General features: G+C 40.3%; 1 protein-coding gene across 1 annotated transcript in view; it reads left to right on the top strand.

The window, feature by feature from the left end:
* Positions 1–950: 950 nt before the first annotated feature.
* The window catches only part of nav3 (neuron navigator 3), a 164,713-nt gene continuing 142,752 nt past the window's right edge, over positions 951–22,911 (top strand). Inside the window, exon 1 of the mRNA XM_073867495.1 lies at positions 951–1,490. Within this exon, the coding sequence (XP_073723596.1) occupies positions 1,215–1,490 (276 nt within the window). The 5' untranslated portion in view covers positions 951–1,214. The remainder of the gene's footprint in view (positions 1,491–22,911) is intronic.

Here is a 22,911-nt window from a genome sequence, read left to right as displayed (position 1 = left end):
TTTGCCCACTTAATAAACTCTTTAAGACATTAAGGGCAGCTCAGTTTCACACCACAGTTGAAAATCCATGTACTGTATTGCATTATGATTCACTGTCCTTTATTTGTATCTCTTTATTTGTATCTCCTCTGTTAAGCACAAATAATCGCCCTGATTTTTTGTTTGACAGTAGATCTCAGGGAGCTCTGTGCCAGAACTGTCTCACTGGCACAATCGAACATTACGCAAATTGTCTGACACAAATTCTAGTGTCTCTGATCTTTCCTGTGTTTCTGACTTTTCACCAGCTATTTCTAAATACGGTTGGTGAATGATAGACAAGTTAGTTTGACGGGTCACAAAAAGTTAGCTGGAGAGAGTTTGGCAGCTATGAAATATAACCATGAAGCTAAACAAACAACTTTAGTGTAAATTGTTTCCGGATTAAACAGAAATCGACCTTCTCTCTATCTAACATCTATTTGTGTTGGCTGTCGCAGATATACAGACTTACTTTCAATTTCAACTTTTCACTTTTACTCCAAACTACCCCAAACATTTTTCCTGCTTTATTTGTACTCTTTCTATCATCACTATGTTCAGTTGTTCCAGCTGCAGCCAGTGTGAGGTGTCTATGTCCACTTATCAGAGCTGGGTTGCGGAAAGCCTGTTTTGACAGTTGCAGTCACATTGTGACGCGCTGCTCAGGAATGCTTTTCCAGTGACAGAGGAGAAACCGGAAAGTTGGAGATGTGTGTTTTTAAGCGGAGATGTGTGTGAGAGAGACACATTCAGCCATTCGGTATTCAGGCAGTGAGTAAAGCAAAGTGGTGGTTACCTTCCAGTGGAGTTCACGCCCCCATGAGCTGTTTGGTTTTGTAGTGCTGCTCTGTCAGTGGGGAAAGAGGAGGAGTGGTGAGAAAGGAGGAGGGGAGAGCCTTCTCAGTTACTGCGAGGAGCACACGCTTTCGGCAACAGAATGAGCGTGGCCACGCTTTCTCTTGCTAGCAGTGCTCTCTGAGAGACAAATCGCCCCCTCCCACCTCTTACAGCCCCTGCCAGACGTCAAGAGCAGACAGGGCTCTTCTCTCTCTCTTTCTCTCTCTCTCTCTCTCTCTCTCTCTCTCTCTCTGTGTGTCTCTCTCTCTCCCATGTGAGAAAGCCACGAGAGACACTCCTTCACTTTTCCCCCCTTGTCTTCCCTTCTTATTCTGCTTTTGGCACTTGGAGGGACCATGCCGGTGGTTGGTGTTGCATCGAAACTCCGGCAGCCAGCAGTGGGGTCCAAACCCATCCACACTGCACTGCCCATTCTTAACCCAGGAAGAAGCAGCATGGCACATGGATTGTCACCCAGGAGCTCGGAAATTAAGGGCACAGATTCTTCCATGTTGTCCTGTCAACTGTCACTCAAGACAGAGATCCTGGATAGGAGGACAACTTTGATGCCAGCTCCAAATATGACTTTGGGACGGAGTAGCAGAGAGGCAGAAGAGAGCAAGATCTGCAAGGTCAGTTTGAGCTACCTGTGAACTAGGCATTCATCCAGTACTTGTGCAGTGTTTGAGTCACATTATTTAAATTTTGAAGGCTTATTCAATCCACAGGTGGCTTTTGTGTTTCCTTAAGATGGCCCCAGATGTTGTTTGTGGTTTTTGTATGTTTGATATGGGATTATAATTTGCCTACTGGACCAATGCATAGCTATTGCAGGTGCCATAGACATAGTTGTAGACATGCTTTAATGCATGTGAATAAATTTTGATGCTTTACAGAAACTGAATAAAGGATCTGAAATAATTTGTAGATTGTGGTACGTCTATCTAAAATCTGAGGAATACTCACACCTGGCTGTTTTATGTGTGCTAATGTCTGAGAACGTCTGTTTTATTATTACAAATGTTGTCACTCGCGCAGCCGATACTTCCAGTTTGCGAGCTGTTGCAGCAGTTTTGTCAAGGCTATTAAGATCTCTATCTGTGAAATGAAGCATAGAGGCAGTTTTAGGGGGGTGGTTTAGGGGAGCCTCAGCCACCTGAGAAACCCTTGTGTGTAACCGAGCGGGGCAGCATACTAACTCCCTATCTCCCACATGTGGTGCTCCGTTACAGATAGATGGCTGGTGTTTCTTCCCTCCGACTGCTATATTTCTCTTTTCTCAGGGTTTGCTGTATTAAAACGCACTTTCCAAATAACCGGTAAATGATAGACATGCACAGATCACCATAAGCACTTTCCCATACAAAACAAAATGCTTGCCAAGGTTTTCGAAAGTCATTATCAAACATTTGGTAGGAAACCTGAGCAGAGACAGTAGGAGGGCGGGGCACTTCAGCACGGAGGAAATAAGAATCGTTTAAAAATCCCGCCAAGCGAGGTTTCTCCGCCTGTCATTCCTGGAAAAAAACAAAAACTGAAAGAAGAAGAGTTACTTTTCTGTTTAGATGTCAGCTGTTTCTGACTATTGTCTCATGTGCCGCTGAACTCGGACAAAGTTTGCAACCCTTTTTCCCCAGATCCTTACAAGCTGGATTTTCTTGTAACCTGCAGGAAGTGCGTGCCTGCTTCAAAGCATGGTTGTGGTTGACTGCACAGGGATTCTTGTGCTGCAGTCGTGAGATTGCAGGGCAGCGGGACAAAGAAAGAGGGGAAGTGTGTTTTATTATTAACTGAGTGCACTGTGACCAAAGACACTGATGCCCTTTAGTGAAATAAAAATACTACTATGCTCAATGAAAAAATTTAAACGGTACTATGTTAGATTAATACTAAATAAAATTTTGATAATGCCATTGATTTAATTATGTCCCTAATATAAAGTTCTTATTTGACTGGTCACAGGGGAACAATTATTCCTAATGTGGGCTTGTCCACCCAGGCCTCTATACTCCTTCAAAAAGAATTGAAGAGCCTGAGGCAGTACCTGCTGTCTCTAGGACTGACAGCCTAGCTTTGGTGGGGCTAGTAAAACTGTCAAAGATTATAATGCATTGGCACGGCTGAGTAAATTCTGCAGAGGTGGTTTTGTTTATACCCAGAGCTCTTCACAAGCCTGTTTGGACTCGCTTGTAGTCGTTCCCACAGAGGGCAGCACATTCACCTTGTTTGGTGTTGACACAAGCTTTCTGCGGCTGCAGTTTGATTCAAATCGTGTGTCTGGACAGCAAGCGCATGACAAACTCTGCGTTCGAGGACATCAGTCAGCCGTGCAGCTGGCCGTGTTGTGATCTGCCAGTGCTGTTTATCGAGTTTCCAAACAAACAAAAGCTCCGCAGTACAAGATTTTAAAGTAAACCCATGGAACAACTTAACAGCTTATGTGAAGACAGACAGCCTGCGTGCTGGAGATCTGTGAAAGCTCTTTTAGATGTCCATAAGAGGAGTCGTCCACAGGAGCATGGATAGTTTGAAGTATGCAAGGGCCTCATCTTATGACAGTGGTAGAGACTGTAAAAAACAACATAGATCCTTCCAGTCACTTGTTTTAGAGCTGAGCAGTTTCCAGTGGTAAACTGAGGAAATATGTGGTTGGTCTGGTTGGTAAACTGATTATAGCTCAGGCTGTACACTTTATATACCTGAGAATAGGGGAAGTATGGGTGTGTGTGAGAGATGTGTGTCCGTGAGAGAAAACAAAAGAGCAAGTAGTAATGGCATTCTACACATCCTGTTGACATTTACGCATTTGACAAATGCTTTTGTACAAGCGACTCACAGTGCATTTAAGCTATACATTTTATCGGTATGTGTGTTCACCAGGAATCAAATCCACAACCTTTGCGCTGCAAGCATAATGCTTTACCAATTGAGAATTTTTCCCAGTTGTTTCCCAGCATACAGTATGTTCACTAAGTCTTGCACAACTTGAGTGTGATAGATGAGAATCCTGAACAGTTCTTTCATTCAGGCTGTGTCGCCCTGGGTTTCAGTGCTTTTGACTTAACAACTGATTTAAAAATGGAATGACTCCACAGGGTGTTGTTCATGGTAACACGAGCCTAAAATTAGGACATATAAACTTGAATTCTGTTTTTGTTCAATGAGAACACATCCATAATGTGTGCAGCTTAGCAAATAAAACGGTCTGTTGCAATACAGCCAAGAATAATTACTCAAAAAAGATGTTATATTATATCTATTGTATTTATTGCATTATTTTATACTTATTTGACTGCTGAGTGCATGCACATGTTCTTTTACACTATGCACTAACATTCAGTTTAGATAAATGATTGCAACATCCTATCTCACGGGGACACAGGTCTTCCGCAACGTGCAAATCTTTTATTTACTTTGCAATCTTTCATTTTTCTTTACTGCACTTCCTTGTTTAATGAACGTTTTTGTGATAAGCATATGTGAAATCCCCCTGACAGGGATGTGACTGCTATAATTATCTCTTTTTTTATTTTTGTTCACAATATAACTGTCTAAGGAAATTCAGTCTCTCTCAAACTCAGCTTAGCCCATTTGCCAAACTGTATAGTTTAGCTGTGTCTAGTGAAGCAAATCACAGAGATTTGACATAGAAAATATGGATTATCTTGCCGGGTCAACATGGGTTGTCTACATACTCTTGTCATCTACGGGCATCAGCTAACACATCCATAATTACCTGCATCCTCACTCTCACTGAATGTAATGGTGCTGTACTACAGAAAAGTTCCACAGGGCTCTGTCCTCAGCCCGTTCAAGTTTTGTCTGTTTGAGATTAAGATGTCAGGAAATGTAAACAGGCCACTGATGGCTCACACTGTGCTAGATGGGAAGCACAGGGGAATATTGAGAGTACAAGGGAACAGTGTAAGCGTTTCGCAGCAGAAGAGGTGCTGTCAGTGGTGAAACACTGGAACCTAAGGTGGGGAGGGGGGTTCTTATGTCTGTGCATGCTCCAGCCATGGGTGGTCTGGCGTGCTGCACTCCTTATCTGGAAGAGTGCACGACACTGAAGACAAGTGATGATGTTCCTATTAGACATCCAGAGATGGAGACTTAAAGCTTGAGCCATTAGACGGGGTTTCTCACATGGAAACACACTACTCAACGGCCCACCCTGTGGATTTATGGCATAAATGGAAAATAACTCACATTTTACTAAATGTTTCACTAGATAAAATCAGTCATATCCCCCCACACTGTGCAGTTCATCTACTGAGTCCTATTTGTCATTCAATTTAATGAAAATTTCAGGCTCCCATGTTAGAGTAAGCATGATATTTCATCCAAACTCCTACATTTTGAATGTAATGCTCACCTTTACAGTCAAATAGTAATGAATGAAATCAAGTCCCATTCTAGTTTGTTGTTTGTTATGGTGAATATTGTATAATCCTATGAAAATTGTGAATTGACTTGCGTGTTTTAACATCTCATTATAAAACAGAGCTTTTATCATAAACAGAGTACACATTTATATGTAAACTTCCTGGAAGACAAATCAGTCTTTAGTAAAAACAGGAAGAAAAATAACATTAGAAAAATTGTGTGGAATCTAAACTAAAGATTTTGCCAGCCATCCTGTTTTTTTACAAGGTTAATCCGTCCAGAGACCAGGAACACTTTGTGCACAGCTCAACTCCAAAGAAAAAAAACATCTAATAACATTTAATGAGCTGGCAGATGTCATTTTCCTTCCCTTGTTTCGGTTGAGGGCTTTATCTCCAGTATTATGACGTGAGCGAGCACCCCTGCCACATCTAAATTTCCTGAGTGGTTTGTTGATGTGACACTGCAATTGTTTTTGTACGTTGAAGCCCATCAACAGAAATTACCCACATACAGAACCGCACACCATATCCACAAACCCAGTCCCTCCAGGGAATTTGCTAGTTCAAAGGTATGGCCGTTAAATGATCAAAGAGAGCGACAGACGTACTGTAGTTGTACACTACCACATGTTTGTTGTGTGCAACCATTAAAAACGGACAGAGTGAGGAAACACAGACATGTTTTTTTTCTATCATAGATGGACTTTTCCACTGACTTCTATTGTTTTTATACTCAAGTTTTTATACTCAAGTTTTTTTAAGGAATTATTTAATATTTTACAGTACACTATTATAAAATGTTTTCAAAATATGTAGAGGTGAGCGGGGTTAAGAGTAACACGGTTACTTTACATATTGTATCTATACATGCCCGAGCAATCTGTGCTTTTGCGCCTTTTCTCTTACTGTCAGGATTATTTCCTGTGAATTGGAGAAAAGTTTTGATGTGTTTTGGTTGAGATAATGAATAAATAATGTTTTAGAGGCATGGAAGAAAATTTCTTCATCATATGTTTTTTTTTTCGATCTCTGAGTTGGGTGTGTAAGTCACCAAATCCAACCTTATATTATTTTAATCACTGTCTTGTTACCTAAAACATAACACCATTTTAAAACATGTCAACAACTCCTAGTAACTGATAGCTGAAATTAAAACATTTTTACACAGCGGGGTTAGTAGTACAATTAAGCCTCAGCTATTCAATGATAATGGAATGAAAACAATGTAAATGCTAATAATCAAAACTGTTAATACAATATCAGGAGAAATAACTCACAATTATGATTTTTTTGCCTTAATTGTGCAGCTCTTTCAAAAAGTCTATTTAAATGCATTGATGCATACTACAAGGATGGTTAGGTGAAGGATGATGGATGGATGAATATTTGGATATCTATCGATTATAGGCAGATATATAAACAATATCCACCTTTAGTATATAGACTTTTTTATTTTATTTTATTGAATTATTTGTGTTTAAACACAATTTTCTAACAGGTGTTACAACAAACCCTCTATTTGTTACAATTAACCCCCACCTATGGGGTAAGTTGTAACATTTGCACTCCTGTCAATTTTGGTGTAATTGTACGATAACAGCAGGTCCCACAAACAAACTTTAAGTGTTCATTTGTAGAGATGTGTGTGTTGATTGTGTTGATTGTGTATAAAATGATAGAGCCAAAGCCAAAAAGTGTTACTTTGCACTCCGCTCTTCCGTACCCCAGCTGTCACCGGGGCAGTACCCTTTGAAAATGTCCTAATATGTATTACTGGGTACATATATGTACATTTGAGATACTAAAATGAACTCTTTTGATGCAAAGCTGTACATGTTGGTAGGCCACCACCCTCGTGGCAGTTGGGGTACATATTTTGACAATTAATTTAAATAAAATTTTGATTAAAAAATAAAGAAAGACCAGAGCAGAACAGCATAGGACCAGAACAGGCACTTGTTTTGTATCACTGCACCACAGTATACCACAGTAAAAAAAATACTACGAGAAAGGCCACGGCAGGTCTCATGCAGCCACTTGCATGCACTGTAAAAAATGTAGCATGAAGTTAAACTACTTGGTCGATTTAACATACGATTTTAAGTTTTGACCTGTATAGATTGACATAACTTAAAGTTGAAATTGTTTAACTTATTTTTTAAGTTAAAGTAACATAACAATATATGTTGATTTGACAAAAAATGCTGATTTTTTTTACAGTGTGTGTCTTGCTTGCTTCTTTGTTACTTTAATAACCTCTCTGAAACAGCCTAAATTGTTGTTGATAGTTATAATTTAACTTTTTTGATGTGCAAACGTCTTTTAAAGTTATTCCACCAATGAGGGTTTTTGGGATACTTTCCTAATTATTTGCATACTTTCGTTTGAACTGTTGGATAAAAGCATAATTGTGCTGTTATGACTGTATATCATCCAGCTATAAATGACTTACAGCTGAATCATAGTTGTGCTGACAAATGTGCATAATACAGTATTGCTTAAGGAATATCGATTTATTAACTGATTTCTTCATAAACAGCTAATGTCCAAATAGAGGTTTTTGATATTTTAGTATAAATAAGACCCCCTACCCAACACACACACATGCACACATAAATGGTCTCTGCCTGAGAAAGCAATAAATACCTTTCACCTCCTTTTCTCAGCTCTACATTTTGACAGCTCTTTATCTCTTTTCTTTACTCCCTTTTCTTCATTCGCTCTCATCAGCTGCATTTGTTCGCCGTTACATAAACTTTGACACTCTTCCCACCTCTCTCTCTCTCACTTTAACGCACTCCCTCGTTATTTTACTTTATGCCTTTTCACCATCATTTTCCTGGAGCATATGCTTCATTCCAGACCTCAGCTCTCCTTTACTCAAATTTTCTCACAGTTTCTCTCTCTCTATCTCTCCATCAGCACGGCTTCGGTTAGGCACCTGGCACTGTCTGTACAACTGGCTCTGATTACGCGCCACGAGCCGAGTGCCGCACACAGAGGTCACACATAAACACACAGACTTTCTCTTGGCTCGGCCCACAGCAGGAACATCTGTGAACCGAAAGCTTGAGGTTTGTTTGGATCATCAGAGACCAGGAAAGAATGGACATCCTAACAATGCAGCTAATATAAAGAGATGTAGACTAGCCAGCCCCACTCTGAGTCAGACTGAATGGTTACATGGTGACCAGCTAGTCTTACTGTCCAAAGTCCTGTATGTTTTAGTTAAGTATATAAGGAATCTCAGGAAAATGTAACTGGCTACTTTTTAAAGAATTGTTAGGCCGACGATCAGTATTTACTCACCATCATACTGTATTGTTCCAAACCCATGTGCTATTTTCCTTTTTACTGTTTAACGCAAAAGGAAATTGAGCTGATCGCGTAGTGCCAAGGGAGTTACTTAAATTTAAGAGTGTAGGGTTAGTCGAGTGTTTAAGTACTAGGTGTTGGAACAGATCGTTTTTTAAGCCAACTAAGAACAAATAAACAGTCGAATCGTGGTTAATGATATCTACAGTGGTTCACCACAGCACTGCATATTTGGTCAAAAGATTTGATCTGTGTCTCCCCAATGCTCACACCAAATGGTCTGTGAAGTACACATAGAGACTTCGGGCCCACTTTGTGTGCGTATGTGGATATTTTGTAACACCAATAAAAAGCAGTTCAGATACATTCATAATATTAATGTGGTGTACACTTTTACAATTCCATAGAATAACCCTTTTTGGCTGTATGGATCCATAAAGAAAATCTAAAGAACCTTTCTGTAAGATTTAACAGCAGTTTCCAGGACAGGGTTTAGGTTAATCCAGGACTAGGCCTGTACAAAGTAAGGTTTCACAAACAAACCTTTACAAAGCAATGGCACTGATATATGTTAAGATCTGTCAGTGCAAGGTGATTTAAAATAAAGCCAGCTCAAACATGCATTTTAGTCTGGGACTAGGATAAATCCTTTCTGGGAAACTGCCCCTTAAAGTTGAAAGGAATGGTTCTTTAAAGAACCTGAATGGTTCTCCTAGTGGAACCAAAAATGATTCTTCTATTGCATCGCTGTGAGGAACCCTTTAAACACCTTTATTTTTAAGAGTGTAAGATATCTGAACCTGTCGGCGATTCAAGATCATGCCGTGTGATGGCGATTGACCTACAGCCAATGAGAGGGCAACATACAGGGCAGCTGGAAGTTTGGGGAGGAGTCTCCCCAACCATTTCCTCCTTCATAATCTTTATTTCTTTTTCTTCTTTCTGCTGCAAATGAGCACACAAGCAATTTGTATGGTAAGCTTCTTGGGCTACCATTTTTAATAATAATCCCAGTCTCACATGAGAACTCCGGTCCTGCACGCGTGACCTTGCCTTATTTCCTTTGTGACACTTCTTGTGTGCATTTGGTTGTGAGACATAGTTTGCGGACCGGGACAAAGGTGTCGGAGATTCTTCCTATGGTAAAGTCCTGCAGTTTGAAACCCCCTGTCGCCAATCCATCATGCAGTCTGAAAACACAAGCGACTGAACACTACCCCAGATAGTCACGCAGTGTGAAAAGATCTGTAAACTGACTAGTTTGAAAATCATGCAGTCTGAACTCAGCATTAATCATTTAAGAATCCTCCTTTACTAAATTGCAGCAAATCAAAGGTTAATCATTTTCCCTAGTTCAGATTATGGAAAAGTGTTAGCTTCTTCTTTAAGGGAGTTTAAGACAAAGTGCCTCTTGCCTAAAAGTCAAGACCGGGGTCACCATACATAAGGTCTGGCTTTTAACACGTTCTTAGGCCGACACACACACCAAACAAACACCTCTCTGTGTCTTTTGACAAATACCAGAGCCTCGTAATCTCATAATTATGGTGTAATCTCCTTAAAAGCATAATGTTCCTGGTGTAATGACTCTCTAGAAAAAGAAGAACTGTTGTCTTTCAAATAGTTCATGCAAGGTTCAGGTCAGCATTTTTTCAGTGGTTGAAGTTTGATGGGGGTTTGAAACCCCGAAAAATGTGCAAACAAATATTCTCTCATATAAAGCCAGTCAGGAGGGAAGGTTAACCTTGAGTGAATAGTCCATTACTGCAGTTATGACACATGCACAGGGACCCATTGTGTCCGGTACTAAGCCTGTTTGATAGCACACCTGCCGATGTAGACAGTGAATCAAGTCTATTGCATGCTTTGTGGATATTATCAGACTTTATTGCCTCCCTCCACTGCTGTCTTCCCTGTATCGATTAGTGTCTTTGTGGCTGTTATGGGAGGTACATTGAACAGAGAGTGTGAATGGGGTTTTATTTCCTTTTGTGCACAGATCCTTTCGTTTTCGTGGTTGATTTTCCCTCTCACAAGAGGAACAGTTTTATCTTTTAAAATACTACAGACCTGTTCCCCAACCATTAACTACATCCAAAATCAGAAAGGATGATAGTGTTGTAGAAGTTCATAACACCAATGCTAAATATAATCGCATAATGTTTGTCCAGGACCAAGGTGCTGGTCTTACTTGAGCAAACTACATTATCTTTTCTTTAAAGTAGATAATTTGTACCATTGAATATGATGGTTGTGGTAATTTAAGCTGAATTGGCACTGTGCACTGAAGTGGTACAATGTTTGGCTCACACCCCTGTGCATCTTCAAAGAAGATGTGCACAAAAGACCTACTGCATTAGAAGCAGATGGAATACAGAATACTACGGATTTTAAAGCTTTAACCAGCCCAAATCTGCCTGCTTCATCTCTCTCTCACTTGCTCTCCACCGTGACATCATAATGGAGCAACTCAGAAAAGGCAAGGATAGATGGGGCAGGGTAGAGGAGGAGAGGAAGAGAGATGAGACTAGGTAGGCGGATGAAAAGGGTTGGTTGCCTTTCATGGATCACAGATCCTCTTTTCTGTCTGCAAGAAAGTTAATATTGCAGTAATCTGAAATTCAATCAGAAAAACTGGTTAGAATAGAGTTAGGCCAGAAGTGCATTGTGTAGGGTGCAGCAAGTCATGCTTTCTGTCCTTTGACCCGGCAAGGCACATGAACAAAGTAGGGATACGTATTATTGAAGTGGACTGCTCCATGGTGTGTACAAAGCCAGGCACGCTGTGATATTCATTTTCTTCTGGTTGACAAGGTCTATTAGTCATGCGAAGGATGGCTAAGTTACATCGCTACAGGCTAAAGATCACTGCACTGGGAACACGCCGGTCCCTAGTGTGTTATCTAATGCCCACAAGAGCTCTGTGTGTATGCGCATATCAGTTGAAAACCACAACGGTCTTGCCAACAATTTTTGCTTTACTGTTAAATTGTTTATAGGTGTGGCAACACTTCTTATATCCTAGGAAAATTCAAGAAAGATCCTTTTACTGGGTTGCTGCCTTAGGGGGGCAAAGCCTGTTTTGCTGAGTGTTGCATGAAAACAGGATGTTTGAGTGCATTGCTACAGATGTGAGGGAAAGAGACGCTGAGATATTTTTGCCCCATCTCGACAGAAGGGTGACCTTTTGGCAAATGAGTGTCCTATCCCATGGCTAAATGTCCAAGGTCTCTTAAATTACTTTTTTAAAGTAGTTTTAAGAGAAAAATTGGTGACTGATATCACTTATGTACATTGATATTGTTATTAAAATGGTGGGGGTCTAGTAATTGACTTGGCTATGCATTTCGTGTGGTCCAATTAAATTGCCTTTACATAAATAAAAAAGAATAGAATGGCAAACATTAAAACTTGGACTTGAGGTGCATCATTCTCACATACAGTAGGCATCTTTTTTGGCCAACAGACAAAAGTAGAAGTGTGCCAGTGGTTTTCAGCAACCCCTAATTATTAATGTGTTACGTAAGGTGGTGACCTGCATTCCGAGTGTGTTTGTGGACCTATGCTTGTTTTCTCAGGTTTATACACCGAAGTAGCACTTGGCTTGAGGCTGCAAGCAGTTGCAGTTTAATAGACCAGTTGTTTACTCTTTTCTACAGATCTACTTTTGATGTACTCTAGGTCAAATCCCACCTCTTTGCTGGCAGGTATTCTTTGAGCCGTAAACTTTACATTGTGTTGTGCCCACCGCTGACTTACTAACTCATTTTACAATCCACCCAACTGCCTCTCTTTTATGATAGCTGTAGGTAATGCAACCATGCTTGGGAAATAGACCCTGCTCCAATCGAGTCCCGTTTGGGTTCGGCTCAGTCAACACCACAGAGTGAACTCACTGACTCATGGAAAAGAAAGTGTATTGAGATGCCTTTGCTGAATAGAAGTGCGATTTTGGACCCATCAGCTTTTCACTGCACCCTGAAAGGAACGGATTAAAAAGAAACTGGGGTTCGGTGGGGGAACAGGGGTTGGAGTGTGGGTGGTGGTAGAAGGGATGAAAGAAGAGGTGTGCTTGCCAAAAGCAAGACTTTTTCACGTTTAGCCAAGAAGCTGCATGAATGTCGCATGCACCTGATCTTTCATCTCCTCTTTGCTTGTATGGAATAGGGAGCAGATTTGGCTTTGCTTTATGTGACAAGTCTTATTGAGGACAAAGAGTAAAGGTTGTTACCGCAGTTAGCCTTTGCGTGGTGTACAATATAGGGATCTGGCTTTGAGTTGCTCTCAGTGGTACCCTGTACCGTTATGGGTGTGATCTGAGAAACCCATTGACCCAAGAACATCCCTCTGCCAATAAAAAAGTTTCTCTATTCATGTTCAAACATTGAGAATGACAACGGTGGTAAAGAGATAGAGGGAGAGAATGACCAAAAGTCTTCTTAACCCCAAGCTGCTGCCAGACAGCTTCTTAAGGAATGTTTGCATTGGAACACATCTGCACAGAGGGGTACACCGCTTACACCATGCGGCACGGAGGCTTGCGCAAGCTGGTGAAGTTATCTGGGAGCCTCAGACCAGGATTACGTTTGTGGTTTCTCCAACACGATCCCCTGCTGATAGCTTCAACAGGACTTGCATACCCACTACTGTAAAGACTATAATTTAGTAAATTTGTTAAACTATTTAAGTGCATATTTGTTGATGGTCAGTGACATGTTGAATTATGCCTCCCTCACACGGCTGGCATCCGTTTCATAAGGGCCCGTCTCTGTGAAGAAAGTGTTTGGCCTTGGCTCTATTTGTCCTCACTGAAAATTGCATGAGTAGTCTTCCAAAGGTTGCAAGTAATTGATGAGTACGTATGCTTTTTGGTTTTGCTTTTAAGATTAAATGTCTTTCTGTCTACATTGCCTCTCTTCAAATGAGACACACAAGTGAGATCTCAGTTGTTTCTCCTAGGCTGCACTGGAGATTAGACACCAAAGTCTGCCATAAAATGTTTTATTTATCATAAAAATCTTCCCTCCACCAAATTATCTGCGTTGTGCTATTCATTTTATAGATCTATAGTCATAATGTATGTCAACAGTCATTTCATTTACAGTTTTATTCCTTATAACATAAACATCTTGAAGCTTATTTGCTAGTTGAAAATTACAATGATACACTTCAGATGAGTTATGAAAGAGCAACCACTGAGCAAATTTTTCCACTGGGATGGACAGTGGAGTGACTGTCTTTGTTCACAGCTTTTTGCTTGGAATGTAAACCACCTCTTCTTTTGAACATATATATGACATGACCATTTAAGGAACATTCCCGATCTTCTAGTTGTTTGCGGTACGGCTCCGTCTTTATAAAGGTCACCTGCTGATTGACGTCAGTTTATCTATGAGGCAGGTCTCTGAAGTCTGTTCCTCACACAATGAATCATTTAACAACGTGTTTGGCTTCCATAGAATAAGTAACGTTTGCGTCGGATGTTTTCGATTTGATTTCTCACACATGCTGTCTGGCTCAGGCCTTGTGTCTGGATTTTCTAAGTGCTGGGTGCAGTAAAACTCAGGGGTGGTCTGCGTCACTCTTTTAAAGGTTTTGGGGGTTCAAATTGAGCCAAGCTTGATTGTACACAAAAGGTCAAATGCTGAAGAAAGACTTGTTTATTTTGTATATTTAATACTCATAATCCCAAGGATATAGATGTGTAATGGCTGCATCTGGCTTAAACACTAAAACTAAGGAGTGCCAATGTAATTTATCATATTTGTGAAACAGGTACGCCTATTTGCTTGTAGCATGATTACAAATAGCATGCAGATGCACGATGGACCATTTCAACAAACACCCAAACCCTAGTGTTCTTTATGCCAACAAATAGATTTACTATGGGGTGGTTTCCCGAAAAGGGGTTAGCTTAAGCCAGGACAAGGCCTTAGTTTATATTGGAAATATAACTAGTTTGAACAAACATGTCGTAATAAAAACATTACATATGTGCATTTTAAGGCAAAACAAAGGGTATTGGTGTATTTTAAGATATGGCAGTGCAAGTTGTTTTCAGTTTGGAAAGCTCTAGGTCAGTCTAGAACTAGTCTAATCCATGTCCGGCAAATTGCCCCTATATATTTTCCTTATGTTCTCTTGGAAATATCCTTTATTTCAGAAGTCATAATTGGGCCCTGGACCACAAGTAACACATGCATATTTGTAGCAAAAGCAGAAAATACATTGTATGGGTCAAAATTATATATTGTTCTTTTATGCCCAAAATCTTGCGTGGAGGTGTGCACTTAAATTTTTGTAACTCCATGCACGGCTCCGCTAGGATGGCCATTCGTGCCAGTTCCGCTAGACACGTCCCGAACATGTTTTCGGGTTCATTCTCCGGAAGCCGCGTTGGACGACCGCATATGTTATCAAGGTTTAATATTTCGGGTTTAATTTCGGAAAAGCAACCGTTACATTTCAAGGTAAGAATGAAACTACAATGATTGTATGTCTTAAAAGAAATAAATCTTTTCTAATGTATTTTAACTGAGATTTGAGAACCTTGATGACGTATGCGGTCAAGCAACGCGACTTCTGGAGAACGAACCCGAAAACATGTTCGGGACGTGTTCGGCGGAACTGGCACAAATGGCCACCCTAGGCTCCGCATACGAAAATGACCGACCTCGAGGCGATTCTGGTCGAACAGGCTAGCCTGTGACGTATCTCTTTGATCAATCCATGAACAACAATGCATATTGTATTTATCTGACACTCTTAAAGTAAAGTATGTAAACCTTACCATTTAAAACACAAATGTTTTACATATGATTGAGAATTATTGGCTTATATTTGTAGTAAGTGTACCACTGGATAAGGAATAAAATACAAACGTTAAGATGTCTGTACTGCTTGTTTAGTAAATATATATTAAGGAGAGTGTTGTTTTATTCATGTTCTCATATTTATATCAAGTTCTGATGTTAGAAGCACCAGGGTTGTTCCAGCGGACGACTTCTTCTATCTTCTACTTTGTGTTTGTTTTTGACTTGATTGCTCGTGTCACCCCCTGGCGGTTCAAAGAATAGTGCAACAACGAGTGCATTAACTATAAACGCCTCGTCCGTTTGTTGAGATGCACGCGCAATTAGCGGAGGCTTGCGTTGTGGACCAAAGCGTGACTATAAACAAAGCTTAATCTTAGCATATCTGCTAAATGTACTGTAAATATGTGAAAACCCAGCTGAAATCATTACTTTGTTAGTAATTGTTTTCTACAAAACATCCTACAACTTTCTGTGGAAATATAACCTTGATATCTTTCAAATCAACTGAGTAAGATCATGTCAAAGTGAAATCAGTAACTGAAATAAAAAACCTTGATGCTCCTAATCTCATGAAACCTTAACCTCTATAACCTCATTGAAACAAAACTGATTACTGACCATTTATGTATAAATCTGGCTATAAATCTATGACAAAACTCCTTGCATGCAGCTACTATTATAAAATCCACCTGCTTTTCTACACTGGCTTCCAGCGGAGCAGTGCTCGATACCATTCGCGTTCAAGCAAATGTGTCATGCTCTGTATTTATACAGCTGTGGGAGGACAAGAACTCATCAGGTGAAGGCTTTGGCCCCATGCTGGCCCAGCAGGATTCTCTATAGACAAAATCGGTCCAAGATTCAGAGACACTGTCTGTCTCTGCGACCTCTGCTTTCACTCCAAACACTGTCCTTCCTGTCTGAAGTGGAGCGACAGGGAGCTGTCTCACCAAGTGTCTCCATATTCTGACTTAAATATAAGCCTTCAGGGTGGGAACTTTTCTACGGTGACCTACTGAGAGGTGATGGTAAACTGTAAAGAGGGGTTACCGAGGTTGCTGCAAGTGCTGTGGTCTCCTGTTCTAAAAAAAATAAAATGGTACCAATCCAAAAAGTCCACACACGGTCCCCAAGAGCTCTGCTGTAGTTTGGGTGGGTCAGAATAATGTCATGGCCTAAGCCTGTTTTTTCACTTCAAAGATAGCAGAACAGGGACAGTCTCCATTACCTCCTGTTCTCCCTCACAGAATTGAAAGCTACAGTTTTCTGAGCTATTCTTGCCTGTGGATCTGTAATTGAATCTCGAGAAACGCTACAGTGGACAGGGTTTGCTGCTTCGGTGTATGGAGTTCATGCCAAGTCTGTGATGAATGATTTTGTTTCCTTCATAAGAAATTTTACCTGTTATTACAGTCATCACCTCCTTGTTAAACACATATCCTGAACTTTACAGCATCCACTGAAATCCAATCTTCGGGGTCACAGGGGTTAATAGGTTTTATGCAAGCATTATTCTGGGTTTCCAACGGATTCTCAGAATTTAAGAGGAGTGTGGAAAGTAGTTTCTCACAGGAATTTCACACAAAACACTGATGCTTTGGCTCATGCGGATATTTGCAAAGTTAAGTTTGTGGTTAATTACAGAGGGCTGTGAATACAAGGGTTGGGATCTCAAGTCATCTGTTGGCCAAGGCTCTGAATTTTGGTGGAGTATCACATTGGATCTTTTTAATTAGGGAGGTGAGAAAGGGGGAGTGCGGTAATGATGTTCACACTGTCTGTTCTCTTTCCAAGGTCAAGATGCAAATGCCAGCTCTGCTTGTTTAAGACCAGCACCTCTGCCAAAATGTCTGTGAAAGGCAGCATCTTTTCTTTCTTTGTGTTAAAATATACAAAAGCTCAACCTGATCTTTAGTTGGGAAGCGGGATAGTTTGGCGGTCCGTGTATCACAGTGTAAGCACATTGTGTAGTTTACTGTATGTGTAGCATCTGTTTTATCATCATCTGCGTATTTGTTGAAATCTTTAGCTCTGTGGTAGAGCATTGCATTTGCACCACCCTAATGCTACGTACACACCAAACGCGAGGCATCGTGTTACTCGCTCTAGATTACTTGCGGGATTTAACTTCGTATCATGTGAATTTTTCACTCGAGTTGAATATTTTCAACTTGGGCGAAGACGCGTTTGAGGCGAATAGCGCGTGTTTTCACGGCCGCCCATATCGCGTCATTCGTATCGACCAATTTGAGAAAGCATCTGATCGCGTCTTTGCATTGACTTTGTATGTAATCTACTCACGCTAATCGTTAAAAAACTCGCATCTGGTGTGAACCCAAAGTAAGAGTTTTGGGTTCGATTCCCACACATACTGATAAAATTGTGAGTATTAATACTAATGCTTACATGTAAATGAATCTACAGCTATTTGCCTTTAGAAAGCTCAAAAGTTTTAAAACCCCTCAGGTAAATTGTGAAATGATGCAGCATTTTAATTACGAATTGTTATTATGCCAGCTTGATGCCTAACAGTAAATATGAAAATGATGGATGGCTGCATTAATAAATTTAAAGGCGAACCATGAATGTTATGGTCCTGCAAAGATGGCATGTGCAGATGGGCTTAAATTGGGACACTTCTGATAAGATAATAGGCTTTGATCTTATTGCACCACCAGTCCAAACAAATACCCAAAGTCCCACATGCTCAATCACAGACACGCAGACAAATCCACGCATACACATAGATGACCTGACCCAAGCATTTACTTAGTACGGCCGTTGGTGTTCCCATCTTGAGAGCCGGTTTGGCGGTTGTTATGCAAGATCATCTGGCAGCAAAAGTGTGCGAGAGCGTAGGGGAGTTATTAGCAAACTATTCTTTCGAACTACTTCTATTGCATGCATGCTTTCTGTCCTCATTCCCACAATCCACCATCTCACAGGAAACCATGAATCTCCATAATCTTTAAAGCGAACGCCAGATCCAAAACTAAGAAAGTTTTGTTTTCTGGAATTAGCATTGCAGTAAAGTGTTTTTAAACACTAAACTTTGCGGATACTGTGTTTGTTGTCGGTAGCCGAACATGATGGGCTCATACATGTTGTGAAGAATGAAAAATCGATAATTCCCGGAGACTAGGTCACACACGATCTCCACTTTATGTGTTATGGTTTTTACAAAAATTTACTTCAAAGACTCCGTATCAGCTTTGATGAAATGCGAACTCATGTTTGAGATGAGCGCCAGGGTGCTGTCGTATTCTCATCTCTCTCAGTGGTATCTGGTGGTGTACGCTTACAGATAAAACTGCAAGGTCATCTGGAGCCCTGTGTGATCTAACCATGTGGAAGAGACATGGCTTCCAGACAACACTGTCTTTTCTTGTCTTTTAAGAGAGCATAGTATATCACCTGAAAGATAAAACATATCAGTTCAAAACACTGTCACCAACCCTGCACACTGCATGCGTTTACAAGTTAGCCTGCGGGCCTTCTTAACAAAATCGTTTTTTGCTCATTTTACCGTCTAATATGTTTGTGTATTGCTCATTTTATACTAAACTAGCCAGTACAAGCTTAAGGTGGTCTTGGTAGCTGGTTTGTTGGTTGTCCAAGGTAGTCTATTAGCTAAAACCAGCATAATAATATGTTACTATATCAGAACTTTAGATTTACAATCTAGACCAGCTAGAAAACCACCCTTTGTGGATGGAAATAAACACATACCTCCTCCTCAAGATTTCAAAGAGGTTTTGAAGAGGTCAGGTTTTCTCAAAGCCAACTGCACTCTCTTAAGTTACTACAAAAAGGCCATTCATACCTGTCAACTATTGTCGAGAAACCCATGTGTAACTTTTGTTTGAAGTCTTCACTTCAGCTGGAACCGATACAGGAGAATATCTCCATCACTCCGGATAAGCTGCGTTGAGCTGGAAGTGGATTAAAAAAGACTAATAAAACCATAACCATAAGTGCTTTACATCATACCAGTTGCTTCTGAGGAGAGGAAACTACCAGCACCTGTTTGGAAGACATCCAGATTATTGTTTTCCCAAAGCCGTTGTTTATGATGGGGGCGGCACTGACTCCCAGTGACCGCTGATGTTCCCCCTTTCATGTCTCTCATGTTGTGTAACAAGTTTACACCCGCTGGAAATCAGCCAGAAACATGAAAAGTGAGAGTGTGATGGAAACTTTGTACCCATGATAGCGGCCTCTTTACCTTTCAAGTGTCGGGTGGAGGTAATTTCTCCTGTGATTCACCACCTGTATTCGCCGTTTTTCAAAGCTAGGTGATTTGATTTGACAAAATGGTGCAACATTTTCTTGGATATACAGGCATTCGTGCTCATACCAAACTATACAAGAGGTTTGGATTTGTTATCTGGTTTAACTGCATTTCCCAACACTGCTAAACCCCGAGGCAGAGGAGAAAGATGAGTGGGAGGCCGGGTAGTTAGTTTGGGGTCAGCTGAGGGAGCTTGCCGAGGTCATGTGAACGGCAATGCTGAGAAAGTGGGAAGATGTCTTTTGGATCTGAGATGACTCGTGTTGGATTTTCACATCCCTCATACTGTTACTGCAGCATTTTATGTTAACAGATCTGGTTTTGGATGGTTCTGAACGTTGTTGCCTATCTGTCTGAATGGAACATGCCCAAACCAGCCTGCTCCCATGTGATTTCTGGTTTCACTCCACTAGGTTGCATATCAATGTCTTTGGATCAAGAGGGAGGATAGTTTCTATGTTTCTGTAACTCGACTGGTTGAGCATTGCACTGGCAGTATAAAATATCATGGGCTTGATTCGCAGGGATCACACTTACTAATGTAAAATGTATAGCTTAAATGCACCAATTTAAATGTGTTGAGAACTGAAATCAATATCTTGCATGCATCCCTTTTTTGGCTTACTTTTTCGTCCCAATATTTGATTGGACTGCCAAAAGAGCAAGAAAATTACTGTATTGTGTTTCAGATACAATTTGTATTGTAACCACTATACAGTGTTTATTTACTGGCAATATTTTTTATCCAAAGCAACTTACAATGCATTCAAGGTTTACATTTTCATCAGTCTGTGTGTTCCCTAGGATTCAAACCCACAACCTTTGTCATCATTCGTCATCAACACCTTTCTTAAATGTGCGATGTGGGACTTAACAGAAAGTAGGATCTCTTGACAGAAATGCAATATAATTTACTATGTTATCAGTGGTGTATAAAGACCTTACAAAATGAACTGTATTTTTTATGACCTTAGAATGAGACGTTTTCATCTACATACACCACGGGTCCCCTAACATGGAACATGGAATGTAGCACTAAATGGACAAACTGCTGTATAGATTGTGTTTTGTTACTACGTCGTTCCACACGATGACTTGTTTGTCCACTGGCAGCTACCATAGCTTCTTTATACCTTTTTCGAAAAAGAGGGGTAAGGAAAAAGTCCCACATTGCACCTTTAATAAAACAGTAGTTATGTTTTCTTTCTTTTGTGCACCTGTTGCACAGCTCAATGGGAATAAATCACCATCAGTTCCATATCTTCTTACCCACTCATTTCCTTCTGTTAAATGCAATTGAGTCTCTTTCGGAAGCATTATCTCCAGATATGCAGCACTGATGCCGTATGCTCACCAGGGAGGAAGTCCACTCTTTTGTTACCGTAGCGACCGCATACATAAAGTCCCACTAATCTAGTGACACACTGAGCTGATCGTATCTGTGGCTCTGAATTCAATTAGTCATGGCTGCTGCGAGAAGATAGCCTGCTCTGTCATGGCTTAAGAAAACAGAGAGCTCTGTCTCATAGCGCATCGGTTAAACTGTTTAAGAGTCAAGGTGACTGATAAGATACTCGAATGCAATTGCTATCAATGGAAATTCAGTCTTAGTGAAACAATAAAAGTCTGTTTAATGCTGGGAAAGAGTTAAAAGCAAAGACCCATGAACTGTCATATCCATAGGAAAGTTTTAACTCCATTGTATTTTACTGAAAGGGCTTTGGTTGGTTTTTAAGGGTTATTTCAGTGTTTTTCTGGGCTAGGATGAAGGTAGGTCTTTCTAAACAACATCTGAATATTATGTATTTGTTTAGAAGATGTCTTGCTCACTTGTTTGTTTGTTTGTTTGTCTGTCTGTCCATTAAGTCATTTGTAGTTGTTTAGGGAATGTATTTACATTTGTTAATTTATTTGTTATTAATTTGATCTGGCCACTCAGACCATGTTTGTTTGTTTGTGTACTCATGTTATATGTTTGTTCAGTTGTTTATTTATTCGCCTGTCCGTTCGTCTGGCCAACCAGGTGTTTATTCGATTTTGGTTGTTTAGAGGATGAATGTTTGAGGAAACTTGTGAAAAGAATTGATGGAGAGATGCATGACATTCCAGATCGGGAGGTAGACCACAGCGTAGCTGGTGGTCTTGCCCTAAATCACACATATGTGCTGATTGTGGGGGGCACAGATACTACCCTAGTGCTCTTACATTTCTTCTACCACATTTGTGGTTCAGCCATGACCAACCAGAGCGATAACTGCAGATAAATCACATGGTTCAAGGTAAAACCCGTGGCTGAGCCATTCTCCCGTCTGACTCCACAAAAAGACGACGGATAAAAGTTTAACAGGTATCTTCCTGCTGGGGTCATTTTTAGTCTGTAAGGGGCATGTACGGCCCACCAAAATGTCAAGTATTTTAGTCATTGACGTTAAGGGAGATGAATGGATGTAGAAGTTAAACAGAGAAGAGATAAGGCCAATATTTACAATGAGAGCCCAGCCCAAGGCCACATACCTGCAGTGCTCATCTGACCCCAGGGAGCATGAGTGGGGGTGTGGGAATCTCCGGCCATGAAGAAAAGTATTGAAAGCCCATTTCTGACTCTGCCTTGGATGCACTGGGGAAATTTAGGGGAGTACCATAAAGCAACACAAAGTTTGAGTTATGTGTCAGTGTTAGGAGAAGTGCTTTATCTAAAACACTTCATTTCAGACTGTAAAAAATGCTCAACTGCATTTTTTATGTGATATTGTTGTGGTGTTATACTCTTGCAATAAAGGTTTAAAAAATTGTTTAGCTACAGCAGGGGTCTCCAACCTATGAGCAAGGGAAAGGCTATCACAATGGATTAAACATATCTGGAGGGTTACTTTTTTGATTTTTACTTGTTGATATGTTCATGTTAACATACATAAAAGAAGCCAAGCCAATATAAAAAATTAGTAAATAAATATTAAAATTGAGGCTATTAATATGTTGGAGACCAGCTATAGTGTTCTTGAGTATAATAATAAAAAATAAAGTTATAAAGTAGTTGTTCATCTACTTTATACACAATCACTTTACTTGCAAAATGCTCATTCTAGTAGTATGAAAGTTCTTTTTTGTCAAAGAAGACTGACATATTTTAAGAAGAATAAATGCTATAAAGCGTAGATTGTCATAAAATGAACTCTTTCCCCGATCAGTGTTTTTTTTTTATTTGCCAGCCTGCGCCAGCATGATTTTTATAAAAGTTTAATGC

The sequence above is a fragment of the Misgurnus anguillicaudatus genome, chromosome 1 (assembly GCF_027580225.2).
Source record: "Misgurnus anguillicaudatus chromosome 1, ASM2758022v2, whole genome shotgun sequence".
Classification (NCBI taxonomy): Eukaryota; Metazoa; Chordata; class Actinopteri; order Cypriniformes; family Cobitidae; genus Misgurnus; species Misgurnus anguillicaudatus.
The sequence above is the reverse complement of the archived record's forward strand: the minus strand, read 5'-3'. Positions and strand labels throughout refer to the sequence as shown.